General features: G+C 42.2%; 1 protein-coding gene across 5 annotated transcripts in view; it reads left to right on the forward strand.

The window, feature by feature from the left end:
• ZC3H7B (zinc finger CCCH-type containing 7B) overlaps positions 1–22,678 on the forward strand; it is a 70,537-nt gene extending 47,859 nt beyond the window's left edge. For all 5 annotated transcript variants that reach the window (XM_063133592.1, XM_063133589.1, XM_063133593.1 and 2 more), the window contains exons 18-23: positions 6,192–6,325; positions 7,677–7,782; positions 13,055–13,163; positions 14,956–15,086; positions 16,450–16,613; positions 18,021–22,678. In XM_063133592.1, coding sequence (XP_062989662.1) covers positions 6,192–6,325; positions 7,677–7,782; positions 13,055–13,163; positions 14,956–15,086; positions 16,450–16,613; positions 18,021–18,213 — 837 coding nt within the window. In that variant the 3' untranslated portion in view covers positions 18,214–22,678. The remainder of the gene's footprint in view (positions 1–6,191; positions 6,326–7,676; positions 7,783–13,054; positions 13,164–14,955; positions 15,087–16,449; positions 16,614–18,020) is intronic.
• Positions 22,679–23,097: the final 419 nt, after the last annotated feature.

A 23,097-nucleotide genomic window follows, 5' to 3' on the forward strand; every position in this document is an offset into this window, starting at 1 on the left:
TCGGGCAGGGACTATCAGACAGATATCTAAGGGGTAAATGTTACCTCCTACCGTGTCTTCAACAGATGTTATTTGATGGAAGTAAGGCCCTTCATTTTTATGATATTAAGGCAGACATAATATCCTGCACTAATCCAACTTAGTCCTGTTTTACTATTTGTAATAGCAGTAATTAGCATGGGGTTTGGCACAGTCCTGATGTGGTTTGTGACTAAAACTCTCTGTCTAGAATAGCCTTCCCCAATCTGTGTCCCTCTAGATGTTTTGGACTACAACACCAATCAGCTCCAGCCAGCATGGCCAATGGTCAGGGATGATGGAAATTGTAGGCTAAAACATCTGGAGGGACCCAGCACGGGGAGGACTGATTCTGAAACACATTACACTTGTAGCTGTATCTTATCACTTCCGGTATATCACATTTCAAACACTTCTACTAAGCTTGGCCCAAGACCTAAACAGACAGGCAGGAATCTGTTCTCTGGGGAAATTCCCTTGGCCTCTGACATCAGATTGTGAAATAGGTAACAAGGCGGTGGCTAAAAAGGCTGACAAGTCAGTGCAGGAACGTTGGTGCACTCTTGCTAATTGATTAAGGCTGCAATTCTACACCCACGTACTATGGGCCGGGGTTACCCATCAAGCTGCAAGCTTCTGCTGCTTTTATCTCTAATAAGCGAGCAGTGATAAGAGAGTATTTAAAGCCATTTAAACTTTTATTTATTTATTTATTTATTTATTACATTTCTACACTGCCCAATAGCCGAAGCTCTCTGGGCGGTTCACAAAAATTAAAACCATAATAAAACAACCAACAGGTTAAAAGCACAAATACAAAATACATTATAAAAAGCACAACCAGAATAAAACCACGCAGCAAAATTGATATAAGATTAAAATACCTTAAATACACTGCATAGAAGTAAGCTGTGCTTTGCAAGCATGAAAGCCCTTGCGCTGAGGCTTACTCCTGAGTAGATATACCTAGAATTGAGCTGTGTTTTGTATGTATGGTGGGAAAATGTCCAAATCATGCTTTTGCCCTGTCCTTGGCCCCTCCCACTTCTGGAATGCAGCCCCTGAGACCCTTCCCAAATTGAAATTTGCTTCCTGGGCCCAAGAAGGTTCACCACCCGTGCTATTGAGGCCACACCAAATTGTGCCACACCAAATTGAGTCACCCTTTTCCTCTTCCTTCCCCCATTTCCTTAATCCTCTATTTTTCCTGGACTTGATTCCCATCCCTTGAGCACAGGAGTCCATGAGCTACAATCCTGAAATGTTCATCTTTTAATGTAATTGAGCCCCTGAATTTTTCTTTTCTTTTACAAACTCGGCATCGATACAAATTGTCCTTGAATAATTAGCAGCTCTTTCCTCCTCTACTTTGCACTGTCAGTCAATCAAACCTGAAAACAGTGTTGTGGTCTGTGTCCTGTGCAGGCAGAGAGTTTAAATACACATCAGGTAGTAGGTTATTATGAGCAAGATGATACAGTTAAAAATATTTATTGAAGTGTAAAACCAACCCAAGGTAAAGTGTATGGTTGGAGGATAACGTCTCCACGTTAATAGCCTCCTGTTTCCCTTGCTGAGGTCTTAAGCCTTTATACCCTTTCTCTGGGTTGCTTTGTGTGTGTTCATGTGCTACAGGTGCATTCATACCTTTCTTAGGAGCACTTTGTTAAGTATATGAAAAGAAATACTTGCTTAGTCATTAAAATTGTGTGTGTATGGCTATCTCAGGGTTAAACAGAGAAAGTCTATCTGGGCAATTACCTTGAGATAGAGGCTGTTCTAGGAACCTTGCCAAGATTCTAAGTTAGCCTCATCACAGCTGTATGTAATGTAGATAAGAATTGTGTAAGATGTGTATATAGTTTCTCACTTTGTAAAATGGACTGATCACTGCTTACTGATCACTGCTCTATGATCACTGCTCTCTGTGTATGCCTCAGTGTGCTGATCTGAACTGATCTGAATTGGACTGCACAGAAACCTGAAGGAAATAAACCAGCTCTGCTGTGTAAGACCTGCGTGATGTGTGTTTGTTTTCTGAGCACAAACAGAGTTCCAGAAAGAGAAAAGTTCTGGCAATAACCCAACAAAGGTTATGGGCCCAGGACAGTCCAGGCAGCCTACGCCAGCCTAACCCAGGCAGAAGAACCAGAACTTGGTGGGAACGGTGCAGTATCAGAACCAGGAGTCTGCTAAAACAGAAAACTGTTGATGAAGGAAGACATCAAGCTAAAGCCAGTGCTGCAAAGTGAGGAAAAATCTCAGTCGGCTGACTCTGAGGAGGACTCTGAGCAGGAGGACGGTGAGATACCAATTCCTAAAGCAGAGGAAATGGCAGGAGCTAATATGTCTGGTTTGCATCAATTGTTGGAAAAGCTGAATGACTCTAACTATGCATTATAGTCTTACAAAATGCAAATGTATCTGATTCAGGCTGAACTGTGGTATGTAGTCACAGAGGATCCACCAGATAGAGCAGATCCACAGAATGCTAAATGGTTTAAGGACGATGCAAAAGCAATAGCAGTTATTGCATTGGCTGTAGAAGACTCTCAAATTTCCTTCATTCAGTTTTTGAATACATCAAAAGAGTGCTAGAATGCGCTACAAGCTGTATATCAAAGAGAAACAGCGGGCAGTAAAATAATTCTGACCCGGAAGCTGTATGGAATGAAGCTGAAACCAGGGGAGTCTATGTCAAACCATTTGAAAAGCATGAGAGAAATCTTCAATCAACTCAGGGCACGAGGGATGGAGTTTACAACTATACACCAAGTCTATGTGATTTTGTCAAGTCTTGATTCATCGTACGACGCGGTTGTCACCATGATGGAAAGTCAAGAGGAGAAAAATTTAACCCTCGAGTATGTAGCTAGAAAACTACTGGAAACCTATGAAAGAAGACAAGCTTCAAAACAACAGAGCCTTAAACTTCCTGTGGCTGAATTTCAACAAAGCCATAAATCTTCTGACGTGGTGGCTGCATTAAAGGCAAGGAAATGCTTTAACTGTGGTTCCACAGGACACTTAAGGCGAGATTGCAACAACAAGAAGAAAAAGCTGTTGACAGCAAAGTGGAGAGAAGAAAACAACATGAATGAAGCTGAATCAACAAAGAAGTGTCTTCTAGCAAGAATCAAAGAGACAATGAATCCTTGGTTTTTAGACTCTGGGGCTTCAATAAGTATGACAAAAGACAAACTTTCATTTGTAACCTTAGAAACTTCTACTTCAGAGCAAAAGTGTGTTACCCTTGCAAATAGAACAAAAATCCAGATATGTGGTGTAAGTAATGTATATTTTGATTGTCTAGGAGTTGAACTACAAAGTGTTTTATATGTACCAGAATTAGAAACAAACCTTCTAAGTGTGTTTCAGTTAACAGAAATGGGGTATGAGGTTTGTTTTACTGAAGAAAATTGTACTATAAAACAGGGAAACAAGGTGTGTGTGCAGAGAATAATGAAAGATTCTTTGTATGTGATTAATACTTATACAGAAAATGAAGTTGTAGCCAGCAAAGTCACAACAAAAACAATAGCCAATTGCAAACCACACCAAGAGTGCATCCATTTAACTCATAAAAGGTTTGGTCATGCTAACTATAAAACAATTTCTAAGATTCCAGAATTGTGTGAAGGGGTAAAAATCAAACCATGTTCTAACTATGTAGAATGTAATATATGCAGTGAAACCAAGTGTCATAAGTCAAACATTCCAAAACATAGTGAGAGAACAACAAAAAGAATTTTTGAATTAATTCATGCAGATCTTGCAGGTCCTTTTGAGACAAGTCAAGGAAGAAACAGATTTTTCTTGTCTATTGTTGATGATTACAGTAGATTTGGATTTGTGTATGTGTTAAAACAGAAGAGTGAAACTTTTGGAAAGTTCAAAGCGTTTGTTAAGTGGAGTAAAAATAGATTTAAAGAACCTATAGCTAATCTAAGAACGGACCGGGGAGGTGAATTTCTTAGCAACCAATTTAAAAAATTCCTCAGTGATGAAAGTATACAACATGACCTTACTGCTCCATATTCACCATTTCAAAATGGAGTTGCAGAAAAGAAAAACAAAACCTTGCAGAACATGTTAAGAGCTCTATTGAAAGAGTCAGGATTGTCTAATCTGTTCTGAGCAGAAGCTTTGTCCACCTCAAATTATTTATTAAACAGGCTTTACCACTCTGTACATGAAAAAACTCCATATGAAATGTTTTACAAAAGAAAACCTAGAGTGTCACATATAAGGGTTTTTAGAAGTAAATGTTTTGCTCATATTCAGAAAGAAAACAGACCAAGAAAACTAGCTCAAAGAAGTTTGGAATGTAAACTGTTGGGATATGATACACAAACAAAAGGCTATCGTTTGTGGTCTCCATATCACAAAAGTGTAATTGTGAGCAGAGATGTAGTTTTTCATGAACAAATGCAGGAAACAAAACAGTATGTAAGTTTGCCTATAGAACAGAAAGCTGTAGAAACAGAAGAAATTCCTGAACAATCTCAGCAAGAGAGGGAGGGGGAAGAAACTATAAAAGAAGAAACTGTGCCTGTAACTATGCCAAAGCGACCAGAAAGAGAACGCAAAGCTCCAATTCGTTATTCAGATGAATACCAAAGCAAACAGGTTTCTCATAGAGCTTTACTAATAGCCTATGAACCTACTTCATTTGAAGAAATTCAGGAAATAGAACCTACAGAAGCTCAGGGCTGGCATGAAGCAATGTCAGAGGAAATCAGAGCAATAGAAAAAAATGAAACGTGGGAGCTAGTACCTTTACCTGAAAGTCGTAAAGCCATTAACAGTAAATGGGTATTGAAAATAAAACAAAATGAAGAAGGACAGGTGGAACGTTCAATAATAAAACACAAAGAGATGCTTTTAAAGCTGGGTCTCAGATTGTAACACAATTTAAACAACATGCGCAAGAGGAGGACTGTTAAGTATATGAAAAGAAATACTTGCTTAGTCATTAAAATTGTGTGTGTATGGCTATCTCAGGGTTAAACAGAGAAAGTCTATCTGGGCAATTACCTTGAGATAGAGGCTGTTCTAGGAACCTTGCCAAGATTCTAAGTTAGCCTCATCACAGCTGTATGTAATGTAGATAAGAATTGTGTAAGATGTGTATATAGTTTCTCACTTTGTAAAATGGACTGATCACTGCTTACTGATCACTGCTCTATGATCACTGCTCTCTGTGTATGCCTCAGTGTGCTGATCTGAACTGATCTGAATTGGACTGCACAGAAACCTGAAGGAAATAAACCAGCTCTGCTGTGTAAGACCTGCGTGATGTGTGTTTGTTTTCTGAGCACAAACAGAGTTCCAGAAAGAGAAAAGTTCTGGCAATAACCCAACACACTTTGTGTTGGGTGCTATTGCTATTCTAGATTGAATTTTATTTATTGTTGCGTTTATATCCCACCTTTTTTCCTCCAAGGAACCCAAGGCGGCATACTTAATCCTCCTCCTCCTCTCCATTTTATCCTCACAACAACAACCCTGTGAGGTGGGTTGGGCTGAGAGTCTGTGACTGGCCCAAAGTCACCCAGTGGGTTTCCATGGCTGAGTGGGGACTAGAACCCAGATCTCCTGACTCTCAGTCCAACACTTTAGCCACTACACCACACTGAATATGTCCAGTATATGCTATGACAAGGATTGATTAGCTGGAACAGCAGCTAACACTGGGGAGCCTTTAGTGATGCAATTGTAAATTCAGCAGCAGGATCATTTAGAGTGTTTTTACTGTGAGTTTTGTGTTGCGCCATTTCAAGCTCTCCTCCTTTACAGGAGTAGAGGAGCGCGTGTAGCAGATTCTGTGTAGTATGTACTTGTGTGTTTGTGTGTGTGTTTAGTCTTTTATGTATGACCACCTTCAACTTTTCATTTGCTAGTGGTGATTTGGAGGAGAGAATTTCTGTCTGGAAATTAGCAGGAAATAATTGTTTTTAATACAGAAGTAATAAAGATAAATAATATAAACATTTATGCTCTTGTCCCCCTGCCCTGATTTTTCTTTAACAGCCCTGTTTTGTTACTAGTTTTTATTCTGCTCCCCTCATAAAAGAAGCATTGCACATGTACTGTCTTAGTCAATCTAGATTGTCCAGCCTTAGAGTTCAGGTTCTACAATCAACTTGCTTCTCCCTCCTTCCCAATTTCAGGCTTCTACCAGGACTCCCACATCAAACACCTTTGACCTCCAGATGAAATTTGTCTGTGGCCAATGTTGGAGGAATGGGCAGGTGGTGGAACCTGACAAAGACCTCAAATACTGTAGTGCCAAAGCACGCCACTGGTAGGTGCCTTTGTCGTCTCCCCTAATCAGGATGTGGAATTTCCTCCTACCACATACTTTGTGGCATGCTGTCTTACATTGAGGAAACTGTGGTGCCTTCCCTTTTTAGTGGAGTGCAGAAATAGCTATAGCTATAGCCAGGCATATCTAGGTGAAAACACAAAGATGATGGAAGTCAGAAATGATTGACAGCAGCTGGGTCAATGCCTGTCGTTCTGTGCGGCTCAACGTTTGTTTTAATGCAGTGTTTCACAATTTTTTGAGAATGGGGCAGTGGGTTTTTTCTAAACTAAAACTGGAGGCATGCTTTAGTCTTGCATTAAAAGAGATTGGGTCTTTTTACTTGATCAACTCCCAGAGCAGTGGGCAGGCAATTTCAGGATGCCCCATTTTAATATTGCTTCCCAACATCCCACCCTTTCTTTTGCATATCCAGGGAAGGAAGCTGCAATATAAATTGTATCTAAGGGATCCTAGCGGATCCTTAGTCCTCCCTTCAGGGTGATATCACCAATCATATTGTGGCAGAGAGGGTGGATCAGTGCAGCACAGGGCCTCCCTGCTCTGAATGGCTATAGGGAGGTAGAAGCCTTGAATATTTATTTATGTATGGCATTTTTATCCCACATTTCCTTTGTGGAACTTGAGGAAGTGTACTAAGAGTTCCCAGAGAGTCTCCCTCTTATTCAGGCTTTGACAAGACCTGCTTAACTTGAGCAAGCTCATCAGTGGCTACTAGTCCTGATGGCTCAGTGCTTCCTCCAATATCAGAGGCTGTGTGCCTATGTACACCAGTTGCTGGGGAGCATGGGTGGGAGGGTGCTGTTGCACTCGTGTTCTGCTTGTGGGTTTCCCATGGGCAGCTGGTTGGCCACTGCATGAACAGAATGCTAAACTAGATGGACCCTTGGTCTGATCCAGCATGGCTCTGCTTATGTTCTTATCATATCTTGTGCCTATAGAATATGTGGTGAACCTGAATATGGTTGCTTAATTTTTCAAGGCCCAGTGTGGCACATTTGTGTGCCCGACACACAGTTTTGGTTCCCTTCCTTAATGTATGTAGGCTACACTGCTGTCTGAGATGCAAAGCTTGATGGTCTGCTTGAGTAAGGCTTTTCTTACAAGTGGCTGATTTCTATAATTTACTTTGATGATTACTTCCCTTCCCCTACTTTTCATGGCACAGAACTCTGGTTCTTTCTAGTGTGGAATTCTGACTTCACTGACTTGAATTGTTCACCAGTTGCCATGAAAGCCGGACACGGCCAATAATAATGAATTGACTGTAATTGTCCCCTTGGGGTGTTTTCACAGCATATTTGTTTTTGCTTGTGCCTTGTCCTCGCAGTTGGACCAAGGAGCGCCGTGTCCTACTCGTGATGTCCAAGGCAAAGAGGAAGTGGGTGTCTGTCCGATCACTGCCTTCCATTCGCAATTTCCCCCAGCAATATGATGTAAGTAGCACAGCCCTCTCATGGACAACACTGTGTTTTCTTTCATGCTCGAGGTCTGTATGCCATGAGGAAGGAGCCAGAACACAGAATGTAGCTAAAGAAGGAGGTGCTTCATAGATGGGATCATAATAAGAAACAGGGGCTGGCCGAAGGCCAAAGTAAGTCACGGATACAGAATTTGAGAGAAGATTTGAGGCCAGTTGAAATCACCCATGCAGATTTGATCTTTGATTAATAATCCTTGTCTTGGCTCTGGGATTGGGAATCGGGTGTGGCATCCTTGAGTCACTCTCTTTGATTGTAGCCCAGAGGTAGAGCAGCATGTATGAAAGAAACATGAGATATTCCTGAGGTTGTTTTACTCCTAGAAAAGGTTCAGTGCCAGTTTCTGGGGCATGAAGAAAAATTGACTTCCAAGTCCACTCAAGCATGTGTTTTTAAAAAGAACACCTGATTTCAGTAAGTGCAATAGCAAGCGGAACAATAACAATAATTCCAGTCTCAAGCTGAACACATGCAGACACTTTTTGGTATCTCTCAAAGTAACTTCCATTTCTGGTAAATAAAGAGCAAGAACACATGCATGTTGCATGTATTATTCCCACATTGCATACACACTCTAGGCTACCCATGTACCCCTTGGATCAAATGCCTATATTTAAGAAATTTTATTACAAATATGCTCCATGGTCTTTTAAAGACAGAATTTCATTCTGCTCTGAGGGGAAATGCTGTACTTCAAACAGAGTTGCTACAAGAAGGTGAAGACTTTCACTGATGTGTTGTTATTGACTGCTAAGAGGATGGGTTTTTGTTTTGTTGGAAGCATTCATTAAATCTGTTTCTAATTGGGATGCCTGCCAATTTCTTGTGAGCATAAAGCCAACATCTTCTGTTTGCGTGTCTGAGTGATGAGTAAGAATGAGGGAGGGTGGTTACAAAGAGTTGCTTTGCAGACCTTTCTTCTGTTACAATCAAAATGTTTTTGGAAGGGGAATGGGCAACTGTGATGTAGCCTCAAGGTGTGATCTTCTAAGAAATGAAGAGGCTTTATTTTTATTACAAATTACCAGAATGCCATAGCTGACACAAAGAAATGGAAAATGGGCTACATTACAGCTTTGAAGGAGATGATTCGCTTTAATTCCTTTCCTTTGTTGTTGTTGTTAATTTATATATTTTCATTATATTCTTTCACTATTTACTACCTGGCTCTGCAGTTTAGAAGATTCTCACAGAGGCTTACAATAAAATTAGAATCCATAACAATTAAGATAGTCATTTTGGAATTTAAAGTTTAAAAACAGCAGTTTGAATTCTGTTTGGAATTGACCCTGTCACAGTCAGGCTGCAGTTTATTTATTTATTATATTTTTAATCTGTCTAATAACAAATTTTCTCTTCGTAATGTTCATTTATTAGCATTTATAAATCTTCTTGCCTGCTAAAAAGCCATTGAGGCAGTGTAAATAAGCCACTTGTGACTCCAAAGACATGGATGGATTTAACAGCATCCCAAGATGGCAGATCTAATCCTTTTGGTAGGGTATAATCCAGGCCAGATCAGGCTGAGTAATATTCCCCAGATCAGATGAGTCACCCATTAACATAACTCTGTATTTGAATTGAGCTTCAAGTGTCATTGACTCTTATTGAGTCTGTTACAGATTGCAGGTAACTGTTCAGCACCTCCACGGCTACACTTGAATTAAATGAAAAAGAGAAAGAGAGTTGGGTATCATCAGCTATATACATTAATGCCTTCTAAACACTGACCTCCCATGCTAGTGAGATGTTTGGGGATATCTAGTTCTTAAATGTATCCGAGTATTCATGTTAAAAGGAACAAACATGGCTGTCCTGGATAACAAAGCCTATCCCCATCCTTCTCCTCCTCTAGAATCACATATAACTTGGCTGCTTTGGGGTGACCTGGTATCCGTATGCTCATTGCTAGAAATCTCTTCTGTGGACATGCACAGGAGGAAGAGAGAGGGGGCGGCACACACATGCAAACCTGCCCAGGGTTGGCACGTTGCAGGTATGTGCCAGTCCCCACCAGAAGGCAAGTGACGACTGGTGTGAATCGGCAACTTCTCCCTCTGCTGCGGTGCAGCTCTTTTGTGGTAGAAATAGGGGTCACTAGTATGCAAACCTGGATTTAAGCCATCGGCTTAGTCAAAGCTGGCTTTGCAAAATCTAAGCTACTTATGAAATGGAGGAATCTGGCCATGATTTGTCTCCACTCCCAAATGGGAGAGGGGACCTGGCCCCAAATTAACTTTGTAAGGGAAGAGGGTCAGGGAACTTCTATCTGAGCTTCTTCATACTCATCACTCTCTCTTCTTTTTGCTTAATAACATGAATATAGCATGCTGAAGCTGTACGTGTACAACATTCGCAATTTATGGAGCCAGCTTTCCTTTTTAGAGTAGATCTCCGTGTAGCTCCATCAGCTAGAATGCATCTGCAACTCTTGGGGGTCCTTTCCCAGCCCATGTTCCACTTTGGAGTTCTACACAACTTTTCAGCATCAGGCCAAGAGCTTCTTTATTTTCCCAGGCCTTTGAAACTGCTGCTTGCTTTATTCATAATGTGTGCTGCTGTGTTTTAAAATCATCTTTGTTTTTAGCTGTTCTGTTATTTACCTCTCTTTATTTTTGTTGCTGTGTTTAAAACAATACTTTTTAGTGTGTTTTATTACTGGAATTTATCACTGAATGTATTGTTTGTTTGTTTTTTGCTTTGATTCTGTTGCTCTGAGGACTTTGGCTATAATAGTAATATACAAGGGCTTTGAGAAAGAGAGAGAGCATAGAATTGTGAAAAGGAATAGTATGTTTTCCCCCATGGAATGTGTTCATAGATGAGGGGAGGGAAAGTTGTGATGTTCAAAGATCTTGCCTAGATGGTGGGTTTAATGCTGAAGCAGAGATGGTGAGAGTAGTGTAGTTGAGAGGTTGTGGGGTGGGTGGCGAGGGGAGAAACGGTGTGAGGCCACAGCAGAGTTCTCATAAGGAACTTCGTAAGAGCCCTGCTGGATCAGACCACAGGCTTAATTAGCCCAGCATCTGTTTTTCCTTCCTGGCCAACCAGATGTCCATCGGAAACCTGTAAGCAGGACTTCAGGGCTAGGCCGCTTTCCCATTGTCGTCTCCCAGCAACTCCTTATGCCGAGACTCCCAAAGATAAGGAGGCTGGAGGGTGAGAAACATGGTTGGCCGAGGCCTGGTCTCCAGAGGTCAGAGAAGGCTCAAAGCAAGCAGGAAAGAGGATTTGCCACAGCTGTGGCTCATGGGGATTTAAAAGGAGTAGGAGGGGAGGGGGAAGAAGAGGAGATCGGCAAGCAGAAGGAGAGTCTGGCTGAGACTTCAGGGCAAGGGAGAGGGCTGCACGTCAACACAGGCCGCCTAAAGAGCGGCAACCTGGATGCAGGGGGACCTGAGCCCAGCTGAGGGTACTTACAAGGAAGGGCTTCCTTCCTAAGCCTGGGGGACTGACCTTTTAAGTGGGCCTCTGGAGGCTAAAGGAAAGGCAAAAGAGAAATGGGTGAAGAAGAGGCAGCCAGAGATGAGGGACAAGAAAAATGCTAGATGGAGAAGAGGGGAAGGGCAGCCTATAGTGAAACAACTAGGCTGCCTTGAAGTATGCTACTTAACTGGAGCAACATGTAATGAAAATGAAGTTCTCCTTACTTGTTTGAAAAGCAATTATATGGTGTTGCTGCTTGGCGAGAGAGCCCATGAGGCCGTTCCTCATGACACAGCAACTAATATGGTGTTATGTGCAGCAGGTCCTCTTTTGGACTGTGTCATCCACACTAATCCTGCTAGTCTGACTAATAGCGATTAGGGTGAGGACAGCGGCACAGATACCAGATGCATTGATCTGACACACCTGACACTCCAAAGCCCCTTCCTCTAGAATCCCCTGTAACAGCTGTCAGCCTCAAGAGGGTACCGAATTTTGGAAAAAGGCACATGATTAATTTCACAGCAATATTTCAAGAAGCCTTGTTGAAGAACAGCAGTGGCTGGTAGTGGGTGTGGTCAGAACCACTAACGCCCTCCCCCCCTTCTCCATGCACTTCAGTGTGTGGGGATGGAGAGTTTAAACTTCCTCTCCCTACATGCTGAGATCACACTGATGTCAGGGTTGGGGAGGCGCATGGAGATTGCGCTCCCCATCTGCCGTCTTCCCCATTAAAATCTTGCTTCCACCAGACTGCCGAATGGCTGTCTCTCTCCACACCCCTCTTCAGCACAATTGTGGCAAAGCTAGCAAAATTCAGTGGCAGGGGCGGTGGGAGCTTGGGCACCTTCCTCCAGCCACACAACCCACATCGTGATCTGTGGGTTCTCCACCTGTGCCCTATGGAGGGGGGGTGGGGGAGAGGGAGGAAAGTAGATCTCTGGGTGACTTGCAGTAGATCAGCAAGTAGATTTCTGACACCACGAAAGGAGCAACAAAATGACTCCCCACACCACACCCTAAATCAGGGATGGGGAATCTCCCACCCATGGGCCAAATTGGGCCTGCCAGGCTAGCTCAATCCAGTTTATGGGGCCTCGAACGGAGCCATGGCTCAGCCCCTTTGCTCTTCCGTCATCTTCCCCACACAGGAAAGGCAAAAGAATAGCAAAGCTGGCTCAGTCTGTTTCAGGGAAGGTGAAGGAGAAGCGAAGCCACCTCAGTCACTTTGCTCCCCGGTCACCTTACTCATGTGGGGGAAGTGATCCCTACCAAGGCTGCTTTCTCTAGCCAGGGATAGCCTGGGCTGGGGACCCAGTGACATCAGCGGGGTGGGGCTCTGCTGACTGATGTCATCCAGCTGGAGGTGGGGCTAAGGGTGGTTGGGTAAAATGGCCCCAGCCCTCAACTAGGTTCTCCACCTACACTATGCTGCTGAAATGTAGAAAGTTTGGGAATGATCAGGAACAGATTTTTATCTGGAAGGACTGTGAGCTCCATTCAGTTCTGGGACTCTAGGTTCAGAATTCTTTAATTCTAGGTGTGTTTCTTTTGCACCAAGCTCTGGTTGGTGAAACTTAGCATTCTAATCCAAAAAGAAAAAAGTAGATTCTACAAGCCTAAAGTCTGCCTAACTATGACCTATTGGATCCCAGTTAGACGCATAATCAGTGTGTAAAACCTGACTGCTCCATCTTTGTTTTACTGAGCACCTTTGCTGGCTGCTTCACATCCTGATTGTCGTTATTTCTAATGAGGAAGGAAGCATGTCTGAGGACTGTGTTTTACTGTCTCTTCACAGCTATGTATTCATGCCCAAAATGGCAGGAAATGCCAGTACGTTGGAAACTGCTCCTTCGCCCACAGTCCTGAAGAAAGAGAGATGTGGACCTTCATGAAAGAAAATAAGAGTGAGTGAGTGGAGCATGCGTGTGGGAGCTAGGAAACTCTTCTCTTCTGGTTGCTTTCTTTGTTTACCATTTTCTGGGAGCTTAACGGTGAGATTAATGGATTCATCATGGCCCAGTGCCGATGTAATGCTGGCTCCTTGCAAACATGGATTGCAAATGAAGGGCCGGCCGGCTGGCCTTGTGAAGCTGGAGCAATTCCCTCTCCCTTCCCTGTATTAATGGCAGTTTAGCATTACATAAGCACCAGTGTACACCATAATTCTCTCAAGCCAACAATTAAAACTATGGGCCTGTTCAGACAACACGCTAAGCCATGGTTAAGCCACTAACCCTTTTGCAGCAAATGGTTAATGGGCATGTTTAAGCCAGGGTTATGTAGCCTCCATGGTTTAGAATGGTTCACACGGCACATTAAGTCATGGTTTGCATGACACACTAAGTCATAATGTTTAGCTCAAAACGCTTAACTGTCATGGTTTAGTGTATTGTCTGAACAGAGCCATAGTCTTGAAATGAGTTTGCAAACCGTGGTTCTGTGAAACCATGGTTAATGCCAAGAAGGGAGGGAGGAGATGACTCCAGAGAGGGGAGGAGGGAGGGGGCATGCATGCATGCATGCACATTCACAAGGCTGGGTCCCAATCTCAAATCATAGTTTATAGGAGCCAGCCTTAAATTTGAACTAGGCCAATGTGTATTATGTAACATTCGAGAATTGTGTTGCCCGAATGTTACACAAATGTTTATCTGTCCACTTTTCTGCCAGCTGATTCACCTTGCATCCCATGCTATTCTAGATTTGGATCTTTAACTTCATTAATATGTTTCTCACCTGATTTTCAACTTTCTGATCCAATAGGCGTTAAACGCAGGCCTGCTGTTGCATCCTAATGCTTGCCACTGACCTGTCAGATCTCCTTCATAATCCATACAACACATTATGTGGTCATAAGAATGAAATTCATTTTGGGGTGTGGTCCTTTTTAAAATCCAGTACGTTCTGCAACTGTAGCAGAGTTATTTTTGGAAATTCAGGTAGTCATTTTACCTAGAGCCAAAAATAAAGAGATGGGATAGATAGTGAGATAAAGAAAAAGGCGAAAATCAGCAGGGAGGGGAGAGCAGCAACGATATCCAACCCTGCACCAAGGACTGTGTTACCTCCACGGTCCTTGATGATGGTGGGGTGGATTTCACCGTCTCCCAGTATTTTTTGCTTTTTCTTTATTTTCCCAGTCCCATTGTGTGCACAAGGGGCTGGGAAAATAAAGAAAAATCCAAAAATTGGGGGTCCAAAACCAAAAAAAGTGGGAAATTATGGGGGGGCGGAATCCACCCCCATCCCCACCAAGGACTGTGGGAGCAACCCAGTCCTTGGCAGGGGAGAGGATTTCACCCACCCCACTCCAAGTTTCCTCACAGGACAGCGAACATAAAAATGGTGTGTGTGTGTGGGGGGGGACCCAACCCAATTGCGATCAGAGCTAAGAAGGGCATGGGCAGCAGCTTGGACATGCCCGTGAATGGCAAGCCCACCCTGCTAGGCAAGAGCAGCAGGGGTTTCTGCCGCTCTTGCCAAGCGGCTCACTGCTTGATGCTCTTTAGCCACGGTGGAGCACCACACGACACTATAACACGTGGTAGCTAAAATAAACCATGGTTGGGGGAAACCGCATGCAGATGACATGATAAGCCATTGTGTTTTTTGCTGAAAAATTAACCATCATGGCTTATCATGTCATGCGAACCAAGGCATTGTGTCTTGGCTTATCGAACTCCTCTTTCCTTGCAGTTTTGGACATGCAGCAGACTTATGACATGTGGCTGAAAAAACACAATCCTGGGAAACCTGGCGAGGGGACACCTTTAACATCACGGGAAGCGGAGAAGCAGATCCAGATGCCCACCGACTATGCCGACATGGTAGTATCTCTTTCGTGAACTTTCTCTGGCTGTGTTTTTTGTTTCTGAGTCGTGCTCAGAGGTTTCTGAAGAAAATGTTCCATTACGTACGACATGTGTGGGCAACCCAAGGTCCTCAGAGGTCTTCAGTGCATCATGCTGTGGGTACGCAAACTGCCACTGAATCTGACCACTACCCTGTTGTCGCTGCTGAATTTTGTCACAATTGTGCTGAAGCGGATGACACATGGGGAGGGTCATCCCCAAGCACCATCTTCTCATTGTGTGCCTGTCCCCTCCTTCCCAACTGATTGACTGTGGAAGAAGAGGCACAATGTGATCTCAGCACACAGGGAAGGGAGGTTTAAACCTCCCCATCTCCACTAGCTGAGATGGGCTAGATGAAGAGTGTGTTGGTATCTTTGTGTCAGACTGAGGGGTGAAGAGGAGGTTGTGGAGCAAACCCTGATTACCACTAGCATGCAGCCTCTGAGACCCACTACCCAATGCTACCTGCTGTTCTCAGGGACAGAAAGCTAAAAAGAAGAACCTTTAAGAAAATCGATAGGGAAAAAGGTTTTCTCCCTATCCCATAATATTAGAATCCGGATCGATCGCATGAAGATGAATGGTGGAAGATTCAGGACAGATAAAAAGAAGCACTTCTTCACACGGCACATAGTTAAACTGTGGAAGTAGCTACCACAAGATGTAGTGACGGCCACCAACTTGGATAGCTTCCAAAGGAGATTAGACAAACTCTTAGAGGATAAGTCTATCAATGGCCATGAATCATGATTGCTATATATTACCTCCAGTATCGGAGGCAGTATGCCCCTGTATACCAGTTGCACAGGAGCACAAGAGGGAGGGAGATATTGAACTCATGTCCTACTTGTGGGTTTCCCACAGTCATCTCTTTGGCCGCTGTGTGAACTAGATGGGCCCTTGGTCTGATTCAGCGTGGGTTTTCTTACGTTCTTAAGGTCCACCAACTAGAGTCAAGTGCAAAGTTGTGGCTCAGGGCAGACATACTTTTAGTAGAATTAAGGAATGGGGTGCTTCTGATCACATGGTTGACCAAGTATTTGTTTTTAGTTTGCATTACTTTCACACACGAATCCACTCCTTCCCCCCAAGCTTTCGTCATTTCAGCAGCCTAGTTGTTGTTAGAAACCGCTTGCAAGTTTACTGCCTAGAAATCTACCAGTAGATCCTGATCTGTGTTCTGCCGACTCCTGATTTAAGTCATGCAAGTGTAGGTTTTGTTAGGCACTGATGGGAAATAGCACTAAGGGAGGAAAATATCTGTCTTAAGAGCAGTGGGACAGTGGAGCCTAATAGGAAGTTATAGAATCGTATTCTCCTGTTCTCTGTTGGTTAGATGGGTTACCACTGCTGGCTCTGTGGGAAAAACAGCAACAGCAAGAAGCAATGGCAGCAGCACATCCAGTCAGAGAAGCACAAAGAAAAGGTCTTCACATCTGAGAATGATTCCAGCTGCTGGAGCTACCGTTTCCCGATGGGGGAGTTCCGGTTGTGTGAAAGGTACAGTACACAAAGCTCCCCCCTTTCCCAGATGTTCACTCTCCAGGCGTGAGAGGCGTATTCAAATTGCAGGTAGCCACGTTGGCCTGAAAGGGAGGGAAAAAAACCAAACAGCAAAAATTAACTGCTAGCTTTTATATTTTCAAAGGGAGAGTGCCCATTGCTCCTTCATCCCAGCCTACCTTGTTGCCACTTCTGCAGCTGGCATGGTCTAACCCAGCCTTTCCCATCCAGTACCCTCCAAATGCTTTGAACATCAGCCCAGCCCACACAGCCAATAATTAGAAATGTGAGGAGTTGACATTCAAAACATCTGGAGGGCACCAGGTTGGGGTAGGTTGGTCTGTCATAATTTAAATGTGTATAAATAATAAATATAAGCCCATCTTCATCTCATGTGAGGATTATTAAAAATTGCTAACTTGGGCGTTCATCTCGCCCAGAAATGTGTATCTCTCTCTCTCTCTCTCTCTCTCTCTCTCTCTGGGTGCGTTTGGATGACACAGATGACTATTTGCATGTCGCATTTGAGCAACATGCAAATAAATCCTCCGTTGAGTAGGCTATCAGAGTAAGGTTGGCTATTGCTCTCTCTCCACCCCTCTCCACCCTCCCCACTGAATGGTGGCACTGGTTCCCCCTTACCTGATCAGGGTACCACCATTCCGTGGGGAGGGGCGGGAGGGGAGAAGCTCCCCTGCCTCCTTGCTGCAGTGGTGCCGTGGCACCTGTCCCTCTGTGGCCACCGCATCCAGAACCGGGGGACAGATCTTCTGTCCCTTGGTTCCAGCTGTGGTGGCCCATGGCACCACTGCAACAAGAACCAGCAGATGGAACTCTTCCGCAGGGAAGGGGAAGAGATTTGTTCTCAACTTCTTGCTTCTGTGGCAGGTGTTCCTCTGTGCGCACGCGCCACAGAAGCAAGGAGCTGCGCAATGGTCTCCTTGCCTGTTAGGGGATTTCCTTTCCACGTCACCAGCTGCGTTCCCATTTCTCTCTCTCTTCCACCCTTTGGGGTTTCTTTTGTCTCTGGTTTTGCTTTTGTTCTGCCTGAAGAAGAATTGTATGAAACCTGAAAGCTAGCATACTACTTCATCATTTTTTTAATTGGTTCTAATAAAAGGTATTATATTATTATTACTGTTTGGGATTTATTATTTTTATGTTTCTCATTTAATGCTGATTGTCACATTAATAGGAAGTTGTGTCTCCAACGGTGGTGTGCTAGTAAATGGTCTGGGTTGTTTACTGAAAATCTGTCCCCTTCTTGCCCTGGGCCCTACATTTTGTGGGAAATCCCTGTGCAGTTCAAAGTTAGCTTTCTGACTCCAGATAGTAAAGGACTGAAGGCAATAGAGAGAGTTAAAAATCCTACCGTATCCTGAGCCATGTGTTGCCCTCCTGCAGGCTCCAGAAGACAAAATCCTGCCCCGAAGGGGAGAAATGTCGCTTTGCTCATGGCCAGGATGAGCTGACGGAGTGGCTGGATCGGAGAGAAGTAATGAAGCAGAAGCTGGCCAAAGCCCGCAAGGATATGCTGCTGTGCCCCAGAGATGATGACTTTGGCAAATACAGCTTCCTATTACGGGATAGCGTATAAATTACTGGGAGATGGGTGGGACACATGCAGATTTTCATAACTGGAGATGGGAGCGGGAGGAGCTGCACAGTGACAAAGAGGCTGATAATTGTTCCACAAGCCTGTCTTTGAGTGTAAGATAATCGAGATGATTTACTCATGTTGAATGGGAATTAATAATCTATAGCCAGTGAACATGATGCTCCTAGAGGTTTTTTTTCTATCTTTTTTTCCCTTTCTAAAAGCATTACGTTTTAATCTACCATCATCAGCTTTTTTCCCCTCCAGTGTTTGGTACATAAGGGAGATGACGCTTCTCATTTTGATTCCCTGATTCCTGAATTTTGTTGGGATATTGCAGTGTCACGGAAACAAAGACATTCAGGTGTGTTTTCCCCCAGTGTATGTGTCTCTGTAGTGCTGAGCACTCTTTTTTACAGACAGCCAAGCCCCACTCTCTGGATTGTCTCTAAAAAGAGTAACACACACTAAAAAAGTAATTTGAAATACAAATGGGAAGACATCCCTAGTTATAAAGTGTTCAAATGACTCTGGTGGTTACTGTAGGTAATAATCCAAGAAGTTTCTCTCTTTCTTCTTGTAATTTAGGTTAAAACATACCTCCTCCTTTGGTCCCTAAAAATCCCTATCAGATGAGTGAGGGCAGTGAATATCTAATTCTGCCATATACAGCTAGAAAAGCTATCAATTTGTCATCTTTGGAGGCAATCGATTGTTTTTCATATTATTTGCGATCCAAAAAGCAAACTAAGAACAGATGATTGAATTAGGACTGATAAGCATAAACCTGAAGATTCTTCCACTTAATGTTGCAGCAATCACACAAGTCAACTTTTTGGCTCTCCGTAGAAACCCATTATGTTCCAAAGCTTGGCATGCACTTAAAACAAGTTTAGTATTTGGGGGTTATGTGGAGAGCCTATTCAGTTGTTATAGAAAGTGTATCAGTTCCAATGTAGTGGTTCCATCTGTGGAAATGGGCAGAAATGATTTAAAAGGATGTTAAATTACCATCCAGTAGTTCAGGTTAAAAAGTTGCCATTTAGCAAACATCATTTTTATAAATCTGACTATATCAATTAGAGCAAGGTTCAAAACATTCCTTTGCAACATAGTAATTTGGCACCAGTTAGGGAGCAAAAAGTTAAAATGTTTTCAAAAGAGAAAATAGTTTTTTAAAATCATCTGATTTAATTGAGATTGGAAAGAACAAAATCTCCCTTGTATCTAAATATGTAGTTTCTAAAACAAATAGAATTTAATATCTAAAAATAGCCTTCAGCAGCAAGAACATATGAAAGCAACTTTCTATACCCTCTTTCAAATCTTAGGGGACAATCAAATCTTTTATATACTAATAGTATTTCATATACCTCTGAAGTGAACTTCCAGAGGCTATAATCCAAACCATATTTACTAGGAATTAGGTTCCATTGAACCTACTTCAATGGTACTTACTTCTAGGGGAAACGTTCAGGATTGGATTGCAAAGTCTTAAAAAAATTGAGAGGATGGGAACACTTCACAGAATTGTGAAATAGGGGTTGAAGATAAAAAATTCTCTCTAATGTTGTGGCATTTGGTATGATGTGAGTGATGGCCATGTCTGTGTGGATAAAGGAATAGATGGTTCACACTGACCTACTTCGCATGTAACAATAACCCCCAGTACAGGTTGAGTATGGGTTGTCATTGAATCATGGATTGTTGTTACGTGTAACCCTGCACAGTGGTTTAATTATCAGATGTTAAGCATGAACAACCCAGAGTTCACATTCTAACAACAAACATGGGTTTTTTTCCTGGGTTGTTCGTGATTAGCATTCCATAGTTAAACCATAGTGCAAGGTTCGCACATAACACAATTTAACAATCCATACTTTCATTATGTGTGAACTAAGTCAAGGTGTGGTTCTTGTTTTTGAGAACTGAGATGCTCAGCATTTGTGTTTGGCTAAGTTGGTACAATTCTCTTTGGGGTCTAGGAGGGAACCCACAAGTATGTGTAGTGCAAATGGATGTACAGTGTTGCAGTCCTTGCTTTACCTTTTGCAAGTTGACTGATGGCACTGTGTAATCTGAATGGGAAGGTTTCATGCTGAGATTTAACTGTCTAGTGTTGGTTACACTATATATTTTCCTATATTGTCCAGCTAAGCATTTCATTGAATTATATACCCCTCCCATATGAAATAACATAAAATCAAGATAAAGTAGCCTGTCTCTACTCATAGGAAGAGGCCTAAGTAATTTTGATAAAGGGAAATGTGGTTAGTAGGGAATATAATGCCAGTAGCTTCGGGTTCTCTGAGAGCTCTTTTTCTGCTTCATCCTATTTCTCTTAACTGATGATCAGATGCCCCATTGGTCGTCTCATTTATGTCAGGAATCTGGCCTTTGCACTTATTAACCTATTTTTGCCTATCATAAAATCAACTTAAAGTGATCTCCCTGTATAAAAACAGCTGCTTTAGGTTTATTTTTGTGATAGAAAAAACACCTCTCTGAAGAGCCGGTGTAAGTGCTTTTTTGCCATCTTCTGGGGGGATGGCAGAAAAAATATTTTTGTGTGCTGGGCCCCAGTGGTCATCTGCAGCGACTACTACCATTCAGTGGAATCCATCCTTACTTTGATTGAAAGCTATGAAGCAATCAATCACCATATAGTCCCCCTATTGATTTGATTGTTCTAGAATTTGAAAATGAGACCTTTCAAATCATGTTATATACTTTCCATAGTTTTAGTTATTGATTTTTTATTATTATTATTATTATTAAAGGAAGTGGGTATTTGATTCCTGTCCTGCCAGTTAGATAGTCTTAATTAATGTGACAGTAGAATAAGCAAAGCCACAGGACTCCCGACTGCAATTAAATGAGCAAATCACACACCCCATCCCATGCACAGACATTTTGAGTAGTTGCCTGCTTGACCATTACATTCTTAGCCCATTGGTCTTATTTCTCAAAATACCAATAAGAGTGACTGACCAGCTTTAGGATTGTGATAAGTATTTCTAACAGATAGAGAAAGACACAAATAAGTAAAGGATGCTTAACATTCTTAAACTATCTAGAAATGTAACTATAAGTGTATGCTCTGCCATGACTTACAATATGTGAATTTATTTAGAATATGGGGCGGGATAGTGTTTCCTTTCCTCTTCAAAAATAAACTGCTTTGTAGCCTTTTTTTTTACCCTGGTCAAAACTACTTTGATGGGGGAGAACAAGACCTGTGGTTTATGGAAGCAGGGGTGGGGTGGGGAGCACATATTCCTGAGTATTGCAGTGAAAATCAACTTTTGTTTTTTCCTGATATGATAACCTGATACGTGGTGTTGCAGTATTTTGTCACCAGACTTGTTCTAGTGTGTATATATGTAACCCTTCCATAAAACATATATACACAGGTATTAAATATATCACTCTATATAATATTATATATGTATGTGGTATCAAAGGAATCTTTTTATTGAGGGTTAAGGAAAAGGACTCTAGCTGGGGAATGGAGCATCTCTCATTGAAATAAAGCTGAAGATGGGAAGGGAGCGATATTGCTATTGGGTTTTTTAAAATCATTGCGCTGGGAGGTGATTTTTATCCAGATCAGTGTTGAACTCATCCTTTTGTAAAGGCATTTAAGTCCAATCCATAGAGGTAGATATTCAGCTAATGAATAAGGTGCTAAAGAAAAACTTTTGTTTGCTTTATTGAGAAAATAGACATTGTCAAGAGCACGAGGCTCTATTTTGTCTTCCTGATACTTTTTTCCTTTGCCTTTATAGAGTATATGGAGTTATTTGTTTGTGCTATAACATCCTACTGTATCCACTATAGCACTAGCAACTTTGCAATAATTAAGGAGTAAGCCCAGTACTCCAGGACAACTGAATGAAAGAAATCAACATTTAGTTGGCTACAATAAATGAGCTAGCAAGGGGAGGGTATTTGGAAAGCAGGCACATCTGAGAATGGTAATGAAATTAAGTCATTGGTTTTGTGTATTAATAAATACAAATTGTGCTCCAAAAATCTTGACAATGTCCTAAAAGAAAGCAGTTGCTTTAATCACCATATAAGATGCTAAAAAAACAGGTTGGGGTCCTTTCCCAGACCTTCAACATCAGGGAGAGGATATTGTTGAATGGGATGCTGGTTAACAAGGCCTTCAAGCCAAGCAGTCCCTAAGAAATGTAGTGACAGGGGAAAACCAGTGAAGGGGGATGCTCTGTTTCTAAGCTGGACTTGCAATAAGTTGGAGAGTCCTTCAAAATGTCTTTGTATTAATATATTTTAAGAATACCACGCTTTACTATTACAAAGAAATTCATAATACCTTTCACAAGGTCTAGTAACCAAGATAATAATGTAGATGTTCTAACAACATTATTGTTCTTAACAAGACAGATTTGCTTCTTTTAGCCTTTGTAATAGAAAATAAAAGTGTGCACTTTAAACCCTCGCCATATGCTTTGTGTGTCTATATTATTCTTTAGATAAAAATGTTAAGGCGGCTCTTCTGTCTCTCACACACATCTTTTGCAGGATAGCATGGTTGGCGTGAAATGTGAACAAAAGGGATCCATCCGTGGTACAAAAGTAGATGGAACTTTCTCTTTGAGCTACCTTCAGTTTAACAGCTACCAATATGCTTCCAGTGAGATCAAGGTGTAGTAATAACACCTAAAGGGTCCTTGATGTTTGAGACAGCATATCTCCCTGTATATACCTGTCTGAATACTAAAATTAGCTAAGGGCCTCTCCTCTTTGTCCTACTGTTGGGAGCTGCAGATTGTGTGAAGACACAAGAGATAGCCTTTTCTGCTGTGATGTTCTGATTGTAGAATAGCCTCCATTTTGAGGGCCAGGCTGACACTGACA

Source organism: Elgaria multicarinata, chromosome 9 (assembly GCF_023053635.1).
Source record: "Elgaria multicarinata webbii isolate HBS135686 ecotype San Diego chromosome 9, rElgMul1.1.pri, whole genome shotgun sequence".
NCBI lineage: Eukaryota > Metazoa > Chordata > Lepidosauria > Squamata > Anguidae > Elgaria > Elgaria multicarinata.